Here is a 16,846-nt window from a genome sequence, read left to right as displayed (position 1 = left end):
AACCTCTTTTTCTACAGCGACTGCAGAGACCAAATTTCCCGCTTTGAAGTATGACTTCTGTAGAAATGACTTATTCCTATTTTATTTAATGACCCTTTCACCACAATCTCCAGTAAAAAGAAAAAAGTCATTATAATCAATTTTTCCCATTGTATAAAGATACATTTGTGCCACTCTTTTTGCTCAGCTTTCCCTTTGTCTGAATCTCTTTACTGTGGTCCATTATGGACAATGATCCTAAAATATATTACAAAGTTATCCACGGGTAGGCAACACATCAAAGTTTAAATATTGCCGCATATTCAATTTGAGTCTTTTTTTTTTCAGTTTTTTAAAGCAGCTATCTGAACTCTACACAATGAAAGTTTTAATCACCTGTACCACAAGGTTGCAAAGAGTCCAGTGATATTTTTCTTGTGTAGAAGCCAATTGTTTATTTTCAAGGATAAAGGTAGGCCTAACTGAATGTCTGTATCTCCTTTCCCAGTCGTTTCTCTTAAAGCTAGATAATAATTATTTTTATTTATTAGTGAGGAAAATCTTTCAACACAGAAGCAATATGAATTGAATTGACAAACTGTACAGTGTTCCTGTAAGAAAAAAACAAACAAACAAAAAAACCACTCTGCATCACCATGAAGACCAAATCATCAACTCTTAGAGGACAAAAACCAATTAGATGTGTTGGTAACACTCTGCATAAAATGGCTATGCTTTAGAGGCTTCTTAGGGAATTGGAGAGGCTTTTTAAGGTACAGGATTATAATCCACCATAGACCTACTGAATAAAATGATCTGTTAGATTCCCTGAAAGTGTTTATTTTTTAAATCCCCCAGATGATTGGTGGTGGGGGAGAGGAAAGGGAGAGGAGGGGGAGGGCCAGGCAACCAACCTGAAAACCTTTGGGTTAAAACAATGGTAATGAGGACAGGGTGTGTAATGGTGTTTGAGAGACTGTTCAGATGTTCTTACAGGGAAATAAGCTGCTTGACCAGTCCTGCCTAAACAGTGACTTTTCTTTATACAAGGCATTCTTCTAATTAGGGAATGACAGATGTGAAATACTTGGGGAAAAAAGGAGCAGTGACATAGCGTAATAGGCCGTGATATTATTCCTTACAAATAATGAGAGGGCAAAAGTCCAACCAAATTGTCCTCACACTCACTAGTCCAGGTTTTGGCTTTATTTTGGACAGACTGGCTTCTCTCTTTCCATCACATTGAATGACTCCTAATTTCACCCAATCCTATTAGAAAGAATGCCACTGGTCACAGCAAGCGCAGATGAGTCAGTGCAAACCCAACCATACTGCCAGGGAAGCAATTCAAGTCCTATGTCCTGCTGACTACCTGTCAGATAATACATTCTTTTATTTAAGTAATCACAGGAAAGATACTCATAACAAAATATCATGTAATTCTTTTAAATCAGCATAGCATCAAAAATATGTTCACTAAGTTTAGCAAAAGATTTCTGGCATATTTTGCCAAGAGCAATATGCAAAAAAAATTATTCTTCGCTTGTGAATGAGTATTTCCTTGTGAACTGAAGTCACAACTGGTGAATTTAGGGATTTCCATCCCTCTGGCAGCACTTTAGCCCAGTCTAAATTTTACTATTTCCTTGAATGGAGTAACTTAATTTTCTCCAAATGTCTAATGACTTTATAATGCCAAGTCCAGAAAATTAACTGAAAAATTGGGTCAGTTGACCACCTAATTCAGGCCAAAAAAGTAACATATGGCTTAGAAATTTCATATATCACACAAGTCATTTTAATTTTCTGAATTATCTTATCCACTGTCTCAGTAGACTTATTTTCTGATTTATATATGGGCTATGTGAAAAAAATATATTATTTAAGGTGAAAGAAAATACTATTCTTACTTCATACCTCTGGTTACTTCCCTTCACCCTTTTTACTCAGTTGAAGATATAAACATTAATAATTACAGGAGATTATTTCAGCTGCTACAATTCTGAATGAGGTATCATGTGGTCATAGGCACACAGTAATCCACAGGAAAACAAGCCAAGCAGAAAAGAAAAAACCCTTAGTGGAGTACACATTTTATATAAGCAGATATAATTTGAATGTGTAAAGACATGTTCTGAAAAGTGGTGACTATTACTATCCTTGTGTTTATATTTCTTAATGTCAAAAATCTTGAAAACATCCATTCTGAAAAGCTATGGCTTTGCAATATGCGACAGTCCCAAATACAGAAGAATCTCATTGGTAATTTAAGTAATAATGACTAAAATTGAATGAAACCATTTTCATTCTTTCTAGAGAGAATTCTCTATTTCCCCCTCCTTGCCTGCCTCTCTCTCTCTCTCTCTCTCTCTCTCTCTCTTCCCCTTCCCCTGCTTTCTCCACCGCTAGCTATTTCTACCGAAAAGGACAAATAACGTACTCATTTTAAAGAAAATATGGCTTTAGGCCTTCAAGTTTTGTTGCTGCTTTTAAATTCACAGATTTCCTACCACTGTAATTCTTTCCCTTAAGTTCCATAGTTTAGTTTAGCTGACTGCAGATTTGACCACTCAATAAATCATCTAGTTGAACATATGATCATTTATCCCCATGCTGGGAAAAAGTCAAAGGCCCTTTAGGTGTATATAGCTATATGAAGACCTGGAAGAAATAATTTATTTCTTTAATACAAGAAACACCAGATAAGCTCCATGAACACAAAGTACACGAGGATACACTTCATTCTTTGAAATTTTCATTCTGTCAGCAGTTGCCAAAAGGTACTTCCTGAAAGTCACAATGAATCACACTAGTTAGAAGCCAAACTTCCAGGAGCTTCTTCCTGTTACCTATATACCCACAGAGAATACAAAGATGAATTTTATTCTCTTCTTAAAGAAATACTCATTTAAGACTGATTATTAGGACCTGCTGTATGGCAGAGGGAACTCTACCCAGTATTATTTGATGGTCTATGTGGGAAAAGAATCTGAAAAAGAATGGATGTGTGTAAAGGTACAACTGAATCACTCTGTTGTATAACAAAATTTATCACAACCTTGTAAATCAATTCTACTTCAATAAAACTTCAAAACGTGAGACAATCTCAAAAAAAAAAAAAAAAAAAAAAGACTGATTGGATTTCCCGTCGTGGCGCAGTGGTTAACAAATCCGAGTAGGAACCACGAGGTTGCGGGTTCCATCCCTGGCCTTGCTCAGTGGGTTAAGGATCCAGCGTTGCCGTGAGCTGTGGTGTAGGTTGCAGAGGCAGCTTGGATCCCACGTCGCCGTGGCTCTGGCGTAGACTGGCTCTGATTGGACCCCTAGCCTGGAAACCTCCATGTGCTGTGGGAGTGGCCCAAGAAATGGCAAAAAGACAAAAAAAAAAAAAAAAAAAAAAAAAAAAAAAGCCTGATTTTAGAGGAATTTTAAAGGAAAGGCTTGACCATCAGTGGTTCATGGAGTGGTTTACAAATCCCTTCCAAACTCTGAGACCACTTAATCTGGGGACAGGATGAGGAAGATCAAAAGATCAAAGGTCTGAGTTTTCCTCACTCCAAGTTCAAGAAAAAATTTTCTGGTTTTATTGATCTTATTTGTTCATCCTTTTTTGGAAGATTCACCTTGAAGCAAAAAGGAAAAGGAAATTTGAAAATCAGTGTGTAAAGTCTAAAAGGAAATTGTATAAACTTGTTTGACCAATTAGTCAGTCAATCATTAAACAAGTATACTTGAGTCCCTACTTGTGCCAGCCACTGTTCTAAGGGCCCCTGAGATACACCAAGGCAGGGCAGAGGAACAAAGACAGACAATGAACAGTAAACGAAATAAATGAAAACATTTTAAAGTGTGTTAAAATAATTGTTATGGAAGAGAAACTAGATTGGGTTAAGACAATTCAGGAAAGGGGCAAATCATAGTATTAAATGGGACTGTCAAAAGAAGTCCCTTGAGACTCAGCTGGAATTTGAGCAAAATCTTGAAGGAGGTAAAGGTATTAACCAATAACTTAAGTAAATTGAGATAATTATGTTATTTTTTCCACAAAGATACCTATCGAAGAAAAGTCCCTAATTAAGCTTTTCTTTGAAAATTGATCTTTGGGTGACTAAGTGGTTATTTTAAGCTCATCTCATATATCACTCTATGAAGTTGTTAATGAGGCAAAATATTAACTCATAAAAAACTTTTCTCTAGGTGACACTTCCAGTCCATGTGAAAACATTTATCTCCCTGCCCCCTTTAGCCCATAAATTTGCATTAGTCACTAAAAAATCAGCATTTGTCACTGAACTGCTAGGTTTGTTCAAAGGGGAGGCAAATCCATTTTGACTTCATCCTTGTATGCAAGAGAACTGTGAAAGTCAGAAGAGTTACTGAAATATCTAAATACCTTTGACTGAGCAGAATCAACTTTTCATGCTTTACTGTACCAATGTTCTTTGTAGTATGGACCATCAAGATACTGATAACCAGTTAGTTATAACCTAACAATCACAGAATCATAGATTATAGGGTATTCGTAGGATTGGCAGAAGATATTAAGATGTTAATAACTTAAAAAAAAAAACACCTTGGGCAGATTACAAATCATTAGTTTCAAATTCATTTAATCAAAACATACATAGGATGTTTAATTTTACTGCCACCATTGGAAAAAAAAACAACTTTTAACTTCTCTTACAATTTTTCATGTAACAATTCCTTGAGCAGGGAGTATTTTTATTAACTAACAATAAAGATCATAATATTTAGATGTGTAAGGCTAAATTACTTACCCAAGGCAGTAAAAAGCAAATATAGGATCTGAACCCAAATCTTATGATTTCATGATCCTTATTCACCACACTTTCTTTCTCCCCTGTTAAAGGTAGAGACTCCCCTAAAATGAAACCTTCAAACTGAGAAATAACAGCATCTTATATAGTACTCTATAATTATTTTTCTTCATACTACCTCTAAATTGATTTTTTAAGAAAACCCTGCTTCATGACTATTAGTGTATAAGTGGAGGAAAATCTTTAAATTGGTCTCCCTAAAGTTGGTTATTCTATATGTTATTTTAGTTCAAAGTATCCACAGTGTTTTATCTATCATAAAAAGCAGTATCTCCTATTATTCCTTACAATTAAAAGTGTCAACAATTTTTTAAGATAATCTGTAATGTCCTTTCTTGCTCAAAAATTCCATGATTCTAACAAAAGTTTCAAATCTCTCTAGTATATGAGCTGAGCACTCTGGGGAATTCTTTAAAACCACAGGCCAACTCAATTCAAGAAATATTTTCTTACCACCCTGCTTTAATTTTATTTTTTTTAAATCTAGATTAACAGAAATACATTCAAAACAGATAAATAAGATAAAAATAATTATTTTGGAAAAATAAAAATCTTTTTAAAACTCAATATGCCATAATATAAATAAATGTTTTGTTATTGTGATCCATTTTGGTGAATCATATAAATTTATATTTATACTACCTTAATCTTTAAGACTGTGGAGAGTCCTTTTTGTGTTCTTCTTTGAGGATTAATTAATCCACTATGAGCCTAACAAAAGGCTTGTTTAGTTTACCAGTTACTCAATGTCATAAATGTTTACAGAATATGAACAGGAAACTTCTCATCAAAGAGCTAGAGTACTAAGATAAAAAGAAGCTGGGACTCTTATCAGAAATAAATATAATGATAAAATTGATTAAATTGCAAAAGATAGTACATAAATATGTATTCCTCAAGTAGATTTTCTTGATTTTTCTCAGAACTGATGGGCATGTAGGCTAAAGGAGAACTGCAAAAGAAATACCGAATTCTAAACAGTCATATAACCTCTTATGTTTATCATACTAATGAAGTAGATATGTAATGTCTGAATTCATTACATGAAATTCTGGTCTCTCCATGTTCTGTGGCTGTGAATGAGGAGTATCCAGCACCGAAACAGCAGAAGTCGTAATAGATGAACCAAAATAAACTAGGTTTTAGTTGCAAGCACAGCACACATAGGCATTTCAATGCAGTTAAGATTCCGTCAATGTTCACAAATGCTTCTGAACAATATAGAATGGTTAATATTTTGAACCTAAATGAAGAAATATGATTTAAGAAGACATACAAAGAAGATAAATGTGATATTTTCAAAATTAAATTAGTTCTACATCAGAAGCCACAGAAAAATGTATTTCAGAGTTATAAAACAAATACACATCATGATGTTAGTGATTGGAAATTGTACACTTCACAAATTAGCTACATAGCAACAGAAGAATTGAAAGATGATAACAAAAACCATGGAAACAAATGAAAATGTATAAGGATACTAAATACTTCAATCTTCTCTAAGTATTAATAATATTAAATCTATTTCAAGAGTAAAAGGAATATTAGCTATGCTTTGATATTACAGATAATTTTTAAAATACATAATCTTTGATATTGCTTATCAGTCAAGTGGAGTCAATTATATATAGGTATTAACACAAGCGATTATGAGAAAAATCTGTCCTCTATAATTACTCTCCTTTAATATCTTCATTTTCACAAAAACAATAAAATTTAAGCACTTTTAAAATGTGTAATTACATGCTTGACAACTGTACATATAATACCTTGTTTTCTAGTAACATGAGAAACCTGGACAATCAAATGATAAACATTTGAAAGCATCAAATGGACATTTATTTTGCAAATATGTTGGAGGATTTTTTAATGCAATGAATAGCAAATATGCTCATATCACAAGATAATACAAATTCTGGTTTTTCTGAGAGCTTACAATCCAGCCTAATTTAAACACAGGTCTTACAGTACATCACAGTTGATATAGTTAAAAAAAAAAAAAGAACTCATGGAAACCACGTAAGATAGCTTAAGATCAGGTGTGAATTTCAGGAAAGTCCTGTACCTGTTATTACACAAATAGTGAAAATTAGAAAATAAAATATGATTATTTGTCACAGTGACAGTGAATCACGTTACAAATTTTGAAAACCATCAGGCACAAAATTACATTGACTTTATTTTCTTACAGGACCACTGCTATGCATAAGCTAAAACATATTAAAATGATATGAGAAGGATGTCTTACTAGAAAGAAATACTGCAACTTTGGAAAAGGATATGAATGATAGGAAGTAAAAGAAGTTCAAAGACATGGAGAGTATTCAATATAATCTGTTGCTACAATTTTTTTAGTTATTTGAATACATTTCTTCTTCCTTTTCCACCCTCTACTATGTCCATTCCAACTCTCCATAGCCTCCTCTACAACCACCTCTTCCACTATGTCCCCCGCTCCCTGGCCCGAAGACACACATACCTAAGTCATGAGAATGGCAAATTCAAGATACAATTAAGGAAAATATTCTGGAAATATAATGGTCAAGAAGAAAGACAGGCTTCCTGCCCGCATGGAGCTTACATTCTACTAGGAAAAGTTGACATTAAATATATAATCACTCACATAAATATATACAATTACAATGATTGTGATGATGGAAAAGATAGGCTTCCAAGCAAAGCACCAACATTTAACTGACAAATTTTAACTGTGCTCCCAAGTGACTAACCAGCCACAATGGCTGGATTTGCAGTGTAACTTTCTTTGACATTTTCTGATTTAAATGGTCATTAATTTTTTTCAAATAATAGTGAAATATAAATAAAAACATCGTTGGAATGAAATGACCCATTAAACATACACAGAAAAATATCAAAAACAAAAGAATATTCTCAGGCAAATAGATAAATCTAAATTCTAAACAGAGTGGAGAATAAAGTTAATATTATCAATAGTCCTAACAGCACCAGGGACAAATTTCAAGCCTGACAGGCAAGCAAATGCAAAGTCACAGAGACAATTCTGAATCCATCTAGCCACAACCAACAGATCAGGTTGGTCCTGAATACTATTTCTCTTCAGCTACCTCAAAGTTTATTTCTAACTGTAATCAGTTTATAAGGTGAAATCCTTGTGTATAAAAAAAGAAAAACAAATCCAAATAAGCAACTCTAAAATTGGAAAATAGAATGACCAAGTGAAAAAATGAGGCATGATGGTCTACCGAAAAAGAGACAAAACTTCCATTTCATCCATTATGAATTTGCCAGCACACAGCAATGAGAATCAACACATTTCCAGCTGACTAATCTGTTTTTTGTCATGTACATATGATATGGAATTCTGCAGTTTTCAAACCCTGGAGAATTAATTACAGAGTATGGAAGGCCATACTCTGTAAGGACATATCACAAAGTGATACCAGTGCTTACCTCTAGAAAGCAGCCTGGGGAGGAGGGTGAAGAAAGTTATCAGAAGAAATGTTCTTTTGTTTTAATTACTTTTTTTAAAAAAATGAAATACAATCTATCATTGGACATTTTAAAAATTCAGAAAATATTTAAGAATCTATACAGAAGAAATAAAAATGACAGCAATAATGTTCTTGAAACTACTTTTGCTTCTGGATTCAAAAAGGAGAAAGACTAATCCACAGATGTTCATTCTAGAGCACCTGAATTCACTACTCCTAAAGAGAAAAGTGGTGGCAATAAAAATGCTCCAGGATTACATTTTGAGGGAAAGATTTGAGGAGCGCGAATCTACAATTCAAGTCAGTTATTTTAGAGTGGGTCTGTTTAACACATGTTTTATGCACAACTAGGATATAACCTGATACAGGAAGCTACACTGTAAAGTTTCTAGACATTTTTGACTCCTCCAACAGGTGGCACAAGGCAGGGATATCTTCCTAAAAGAGATCCTGATTCACATTATCTTTTTCTTTTCTGAATGCCAATCACTGATCACACTTTTTACTACTCTCACAGCACTTCTATTTCTGTCATTTAAACTAACTTACGCACCTGTGTGCATTCCCTATTTTACTGGCACTCGTTAAATATGGATACCACATCAAAGAAAAATACAGATTTATTGAATTAATTTTCAACTAATGAAGACAAAAATGTTTCTCATTTCTATATAAATTAACTAACAACGTGTAAAAGTGATCACTCTGATTTGCACAATACTCAAGCACATCTTAAAGTCTTCTTTTCCCATTTAACTTCAAAAAGCATTCTGGTCCTATTAACAGAAGAAGAGCATAAAGAAAAAACCAAATTCCTGTCCTGTGTAGTTTTGTGCTGATTGAGGAATAAAATTTGATGAAAACTGGTGAAGTAAAAATATGTTTAACACACATGCCAACAGAAAACATTTATGACAGACATAGTAAAACTGAATAAAGTTAAGTGACACAACATTAATTACACCAAAATGAATACTGGCTAGGTATAAACATGAATTATTCCATATGTAGAGTTTAATGGTTATATAATTAGAATATTATTTTAAGAGAGTTATTTTTTCACAACATAATGAATACATATGTGTGTATATTTAGAAAGTTTATGCATACACATGCATTCATACAAATACATACATGCATATATACAAACACATATACATGAATTTCACTCAGCCAGTAAAATAAAATACATAGTTGCCTCTATGCCATCATGAGTCCTACACTAAGGAACATGGTGGAAAATGCCCACTCAACAAAGGGAGGCAACGGGAATTTGGCCTCAAAAAAAGTTTAGAAAGTGTCCCCAAAGCTACAAAAATCTCTTAAAAATTGATACATATTGTTATTTATGTATTTGGTGAAGGCTTAAAATAAGATTAAAATATGTTATTAGAAATGGTTGGCCAAATCACAAACTGCAAAAGTGTATATTCTCATTTTATTGGCTCAAAGTAGCCAAACAACGTTTGTTTCTAAAGTTTCATTTCCTACATTTAAAACTTTGATATCACTTCTTACTTATTGCCACACTCATGTTCAGGTGCTTTTTCAAACAGAAAAGTTTCCTTGCTAGATGACACTATAAAAATGCAGAACTGTGATGTTTGGTCCCAATTCACTAATTAAGATTCAGAGAAAAAGAAAGATTGAGAGAATTCAAAGAAACACATGCTTGCGTTTAAAATATTACAAAGAAAAAACTCTGTAAAAAACAATATAAAACAAAACTAGAGACCAAGGGCACATTCACTAATACATAGTCAAAAATGGTTTATTTAAAGGCTATGATACATATTACCACAGCTGTATATCTACTTCTCTTTTTAGTGAAAACACTAAACACAGGTGGATGGTTCTAAATGGCAAACTAAGCATGCTTTTAAATTTGGCACCAATACTGTCAAAGAGTACACATGCCTGACTTACCAAATGATGCAGAAATGTATACCTGGTTGATAAGGTTCTTAAAGCAAAGTTAGTATGCACAAAAGAAAGAATAGTCTTGGAATCTCCTTTGTCTCTTGCACGACACTGCCTTTTCAGGTTACCATGGAGTCAATGTGTATATATGACATCTAGCAGACCACAAGCTGATAAGCCTCCAGCAGTACCACTTCAATGCTGCACATGCTTAGACTTACATCCCAAGGCATAACGGCTAGGGCGGGTGTGCTCCAGAGTTAAATGTTTAAGGATGATATATTTATGGTGGCTACATTCATCATTTAACTATCACTAAATGATACTGCAAAAACTGACACTGAAACCGGTAACTAATTTCTAAATATACTAATTATGTAAGCAGCTGACATGAAAAAAAAAAAATCACTCTAAAGACCAAGAAGAAAAGGAGGGAAATATTTTGATGGATTTGTCTTACCTTAAATTCATAAAATATTCATTACCGCTCATACCTACCTCCTAGTGCCCATTACTAATGCCAAAAGGTCTAAATATATTTGCATAATATAGACACACTTTAATTCATATAGATGATATTAAGAAGAAATAAAATAATGTAATACCTTTACTTTTACCTATGGGTTTGATGAAATGGTTCCATGAAGAAAGGATTTCCATACAAAGAGAATAAAGAGGAGAGAAACAACAATAAGAATTATGAATTTATGTAAATGCACTACTCTTTGAAAATTAAACAAACAAGAAAGTATAAATAAAGGTTTGAAAACATAAGGAGATAAAATCAGTACATGTTGAGAACTTTGCCTTTTTAAAGGCAATACATGCAAGGAAATTGGAAAGCCCATGCTCACTTTAAAAGACAATACAAAAAGGAGATACACAATAACTATAGGTAGAAAGAGTATTGATTTTGTGAAACACTATACTCAGCATTCAAGAAGCCAGAAGCCAAAGATGTCTGCATGTTTCCAAACTGCCATGCATGGGTGAAAAATGGACTCTGGATGCAAGAGGTTAAACTGAATGTCTTCTTTCATATATTGATTTCTGATGGTTCTTAATTTTTCTTTACTATAACCACACTTAACTGCATATGCTGATAAATGTATGGAAACTTTCATTCTATGTCTCATTTATTTGCAGATATTACAGTGCAAACAATGAAGGAAAATAAAAATCAAAATAGCAAACCAATATCAAACCAACAAATAAAGGGGAAAAAAACATGAAAAAATGCGAACAAAAGTTATGTATTTAATTTGCAGCCAGATAAATTGCAAGCATTTGCCCATTCTTTGCAGTGATGGTTTGAAAGCAGCTACAGAACAAGAAAACACTGGAAGCAGAGTGGAAAAGGAACAGAGCCCATACCTTGGTCGCCCATCATCAGGTGCGCCAGACCTTGAAGGGAAACAAGAGCACAGTCAGCAATAAACAAGGGAGCATGGGAAGGCAGGGTTGTCGCAGTGACAAAAATGTTCAGTGACAGACATCTTGTTTCCTATGAGACATGTCTGTATCACAGAGGCAAATCAAAAAGCATTCTTTCAACTCCTGGTTGGAATGCTTAGGGGCAAAGAGTTATAAAACTGCAATTTAAACACTTGCATATGCTGCACTGTGTATTTCTTCCACAAAGCAGTTGGAATATTCAAGAGCATGAGAGCATGACTTAAAATCCAACCAATCCCTCCAATTCTGCATCTGCCCTTCATGCCCTTTGATGAGACTATTTTGAACACTGCCCTCACGGGGCTTGCCGTTCTTTGGTGATGAAATTTTATTTTTTTAAAACCCAAAGGAATACCTGAAACATGGGCTGGGTCTGATCTTTTTCCCCTCATCAAAAAATGAGAAATTTTATAATTAAATGAAAAAAAATCCTTAGTGACACTGAAATGAGAATGCAGAGATGGCTCCTTGCCTGACACATGTAGCAATTGACTAAGCTTGTTCAAATATAAAAAAGAACATCAGACATGCAGTTGTAAAGTTAGAATTTATCACAGAATAATGTTTTTAAGAAACAATGGATCATCTTTAAATAGGCTATGTAATTTTCCATGGAGAACAAAATTACTTAGTATTTTACTTAAACATAATTTAAATACCAAACTATGAGTTAATACGAGTATATTTAAGATATGATTTTATCAAGGAAGTTTTCTGAAAATATTGAATTCCCTCTATTTATTTAAATTATTTTTAACTCTTTATTTTTTTTCTTTTTGTCTTTTCTAGGGCCGCTCCCTGGCATATGGAGGTTCCCAGGCTAGGGGTCTAATCAGAGCTGTAGCTGCCGGCCCACGCCAGAGCCACAGCAACGTAGGCTCAGAGCCACATCTGCGACCTACATCACAGCTCACGGCAATGCCGGGTCCTTAACCCACTGAGCAAGACCAGGGATCGAACCCGCAACCTCATGGTTCCTAGTTGGATTCGTTAACCACTGTGTCACAACGGGAACTCCAAAATTATTTTTAACTCTTGCTTGACAATTTCAGATAGAAGAGCATGCCTTTTCTAAAGAAAACTAGTAATGTTCTTTAAAAAACTTCTTCGACATCCAAGAGATACATTTTACTTTTCAGCATTAATTCCTAGTTCTCTTTTCTAAATTTAAAAATAAAGCTCCTCTTCAAGAGGATGGGAAAGTGTTAGAGCAATATAGTATACATACAACTTTAATAAAATTTATATTTCATTTCCCAGTGTTGTTTCAAATATATTTGAGACTTTGAACTACATAACATTCTATATTACTTGCATCAGTATTGAAATTATTGGTATTATTTCCTTAAAAATATAAGGGGTATTTAAATATTCCTGTTGGGAAGGTACAATTACAAATCATCATATAATCACAATGTGAAAAATGTTTAACATATTAGCTTAATGTTTAATCTAGCTTTTTAAAAATATTTTCCAAGTGATTTTAATTAAAAAAAAATCACACAATCAGATGAAAAAGTTTATGATCTATTGATGATTCATGATATTTTACATGCTTAGGAACAGTAGCTTATCTGTCCAGATTATGTAATTTTAATTTAATTTCAATTTTTAAACTCCTCTACATATTATTCCTCATAATAGCTTATAACTTATTTGCAGACTAAATCAAGGAAATTAGCTCTGTATAACTTTTAGATCACACTAATAATTTTTAAGACCACCTTATTCAGGACAGAAATTTAAAAATCTCAGAAACATTCATATTGTTCGTGCTAAACTTCCTTACTCTCAGAGAGCTACACTGTATTGCCGAAGAGGAGTTATAAATAGGGATTTTAAAAATTGTGATTGAATAAACTTTATCATGATAGTTTATGAGCCTACACTCTGAAAATCTTGTCAAAATTTTTCACAGGATGAGTATATGTGAGGGGAGAGGCACTCAAGCTTATTAAGCAACTTTAAAGCCCCCTGGAATGCAAGTGGATTTAAAGAGGAAAGAACAGAAACATGGAACACTTTACAGAATGGTTAAAGAAATGCCAATCTCAAATAACATGCAAATTATAAATGAGACTGATTTTGAAAGATGTCAGTCAGACCTGTATGGTAATAACTTTATCAAGCACAGACTCACACGTTATTAAAATTATAGTATAGAAAAACAGAAGCCATATCCAGAAGCAACAATTGGAAAAACAGTCATCGATAGTTGCTTTTAAAGTTTTAATCTATTTTACTTAATGAATCAGAAATGTTCAGCAACCAAGCAATTGTGTTGCCCACGAAAGAATCACAAATAATATGTTGAAACCTGCTACTAACTTTGTATTATCATGAATAATTCTTTGAGACATCAAATCTTGGTAAAATTTTAATGGCTGTTTATCTGTAACGCCAGATAGGGACTGTATTTCCGAGGAATCTATCATAATGTAGAAATGAACAGTATTAATAACTGTATTTTAAAATGCTGTAGCAAAATAGAATATGCTAGGAGTTCCCACTGTGGCACAGTGGGTTGGCAGTCCACCTGCGGTGGCTTGGGTCGTTATGGAGGCATAGTTCAATCCTCAGCCTGACACAGTGGGTTAAAGTATCTGGCCTTGCTGCAGCTGTGGCTAGGATTCAATCCCTAGCCCAGAAACTTCCATATGCCACAAGTGCAGCCACAAAAAAAGAAAAATTAACATACAATTAAATTAAATATGCTAAACACTTTCTTCTGACATGTGGATATTAGTAAGTTAGTAAATTGTTTATGCAAGAACTGATAATGCTGTGATTAGATAAGTTGATAGAGCATCATCTTCCCTTTCACAATTCTTTGTTCTTCCTAGTACTTTTGTATTTTTATCCTTTACATATTTGTTTGGCAGCACGTGGACTAATGCATTTAAGTTCTTCAAAGGTAAGTATGTTGAAATATGTTTTAGTTTGTTAGATTCTACAGGAAAAAGTGTATAAGCTCAAAATTCCTTCATAGTGATAATTTTAGAAAACCTTGAACAAATGCCATAATTTTATTTTACAGACACAGAATATTACAAATATACTTACCAGTAATCATGCTGGACTGCTATATGCTTTCATTTCCACTGGTCAATGGCTTACTTTTTAATCTAAATTTACACCCTTATAGTCAGTACTTTATTTTGTGTTCTTTTTATAAATCAAATTTTTGAAACTAAACCAATGGGCTAAAGATGATATAATGCTGAACATTTCCAAAAGAAAAGAAATCATTTTGATGAAGGAAAAATGGAGAAAGAATCATGCACTGCGTTTTGAAACTGCAAATGAATACTTTCTCATTTAAAATAAAAAAAAAGGAGGATTGTGTCATTTTTCCACATAGAACCCAAAATAAGCACTCTAAGGTTCATATGGAATGCTGAAGTCCATCAAAGGTTGGAGTTAAGGCTGAAGGAGCTTCATAGAGCTGGGGTTGATGGAGTTGAGGGTGTGTTCTACATGAAAAATGATACACAATCCAGAAATCAGGAAATACTCAGAAAAAAGTTCAACTTACCGTCTACATTCGAGATGTACTCTATAAATACTAAGAAATAAAAGGCAAATGAGAGTTGAAAAATAAAGTAGAAAGCACCCACCTTCAACATTGTTGTCTTCTGAAAGCACATGACAAGGAGGGAGAGAAAAGGAAAAACATTCATTAAGCAGCATGCAGACTGGACCTTGCCTTTGCATGTCTTTTTCATGCAAGGCACCAAACACATCATGCAGAATGCTCCATCACTCCCATTCAAAGGGGAAAACACAATCAAGGGAAGCGGATTCCCTCCCATTGGCAGCATTTAAAGAACATGAGACAGTTACAGTCATAGTGCTGTGTCCTGATCAAACTATTTTAAAGAGTCTTAACTGCCCTGTGTAAAACAAACATTACTCCTACATGTTGCTGGCATGGTTTTCCTAGGCAATTACTTTCTGAGCTTTTTAAACATAACAATTCTGAAAGACTCTACTTCTAAATTCTGATTTGGAATTACAAGGACAAAGGAAACAGAAAATTTCACTGCAAATAGCCATGAAATTTCAATTAAAGCAATTCCAGTTCTCCTAAATGTGGAATCCAATTACTACCAATACCTTTAAATATTTCTAAGACTTCAATTTCTTTCCTTAAATAAACATAACAAATTTATGCACTTAAAATCTATTATTTATTTAGTTTGTTTATAACGTGTTCTTATTTTGTTGCAAATGGTGATAGTTTATTGCAGATTATTAAAAAACACTTTGAAAAATGTTAAGTAGAAAAGAAATTATTACAAGGAAGTCCATATGAGAGCTGTCCATTAGGCAAAATTTACCAAGATTTATTCAGCTTGTACTTCTATTTAGGCTGTAAATATGAATGTAGTTAGGATAATGATAACAATGGGTGAACTTTCCCTTACATTTCCATATGTATATATATTATATATTTTCATATATTTATTTAAGTATATTTCCATATGTGTATATATAAACACACATATATATATAATCAGATTGTGTATGTCTTTCCTATACACATAGTCTATGTAAGTGTATGGAATTTAAAATATCACTAGTATCTATTACTCAGTTCAAGTACTATTTGAGACACAAGGGTTTGCCATCTAAGTAAGAAATGGAAGGAAAAGTTGTTTCATGGGAATAGAGTGAGGGCAAGTTTTCGGTACCTACCAAAATGTTTTCAGTAAATTATATCCATGTTGATGTGTCCTGCCTCATTGTTACATTTTATTTATTTAACTAAATTTTGTAAGTAGCCATTTGATCAAAGTGTTTATAAAGAACAAAACAGGAAATTGTAAAAACTTGAGAGAAAAACAACTATAAATGCACCATTTCATAAGGTTCAACCAGTAGCTTTTTTAATGGTTAAAGTTACCAATGAATTAAAAATCATCAATTTTGTTGAAAATATATTAGGCGGAAACTGAAATATCAACACTGGTGTACTTATTGATGTGGGCCTTAATACATAATGGAAAACTGTTAGTTGATAATTGTGGACAATAACATCCTAATACTTGGTTTACCGGAGTTGATTTTAAAAGAAATAAAAATATAATTGAAATATGTGGTATGTGATATTTATTTCCTATTTGATTTAGGTTTACAATCTTCCAAATAAGTAATTAACTAGACAGAATTTCTTAGTGT

At 33.3% G+C, this 16,846-nt stretch overlaps 1 protein-coding gene across 43 annotated transcripts in view; it reads right to left on the bottom strand.

The window, feature by feature from the left end:
- The window catches only part of NRXN1 (neurexin 1), a 1,114,780-nt gene that overhangs the window by 993,419 nt on the left and 104,515 nt on the right, over nucleotides 1–16,846 (bottom strand). For 28 of the 43 annotated variants that reach the window (XM_021088268.1, XM_021088257.1, XM_021088261.1 and 25 more), the window contains exons 3-5: nucleotides 15,283–15,300; nucleotides 11,585–11,614; nucleotides 10,816–10,827 (exon numbers count right to left, since the gene is read on the bottom strand). The exons of 9 other annotated variants lie outside the window; for them this stretch is intronic. In XM_021088268.1, the coding sequence (XP_020943927.1) occupies nucleotides 10,816–10,827; nucleotides 11,585–11,614; nucleotides 15,283–15,300 (60 nt within the window). The remainder of the gene's footprint in view (nucleotides 1–10,815; nucleotides 10,828–11,584; nucleotides 11,615–15,282; nucleotides 15,301–16,846) is intronic. 6 more of the 43 variants (XM_021088237.1, XM_021088239.1, XM_021088250.1 and 3 more) reach the window with 3 other exon arrangements.

The sequence above is a fragment of the Sus scrofa genome, chromosome 3, assembly GCF_000003025.6.
Source record: "Sus scrofa isolate TJ Tabasco breed Duroc chromosome 3, Sscrofa11.1, whole genome shotgun sequence".
Lineage (NCBI taxonomy): Eukaryota > Metazoa > Chordata > Mammalia > Artiodactyla > Suidae > Sus > Sus scrofa.
The sequence above is the reverse complement of the archived record's forward strand: the minus strand, read 5'-3'. Positions and strand labels throughout refer to the sequence as shown.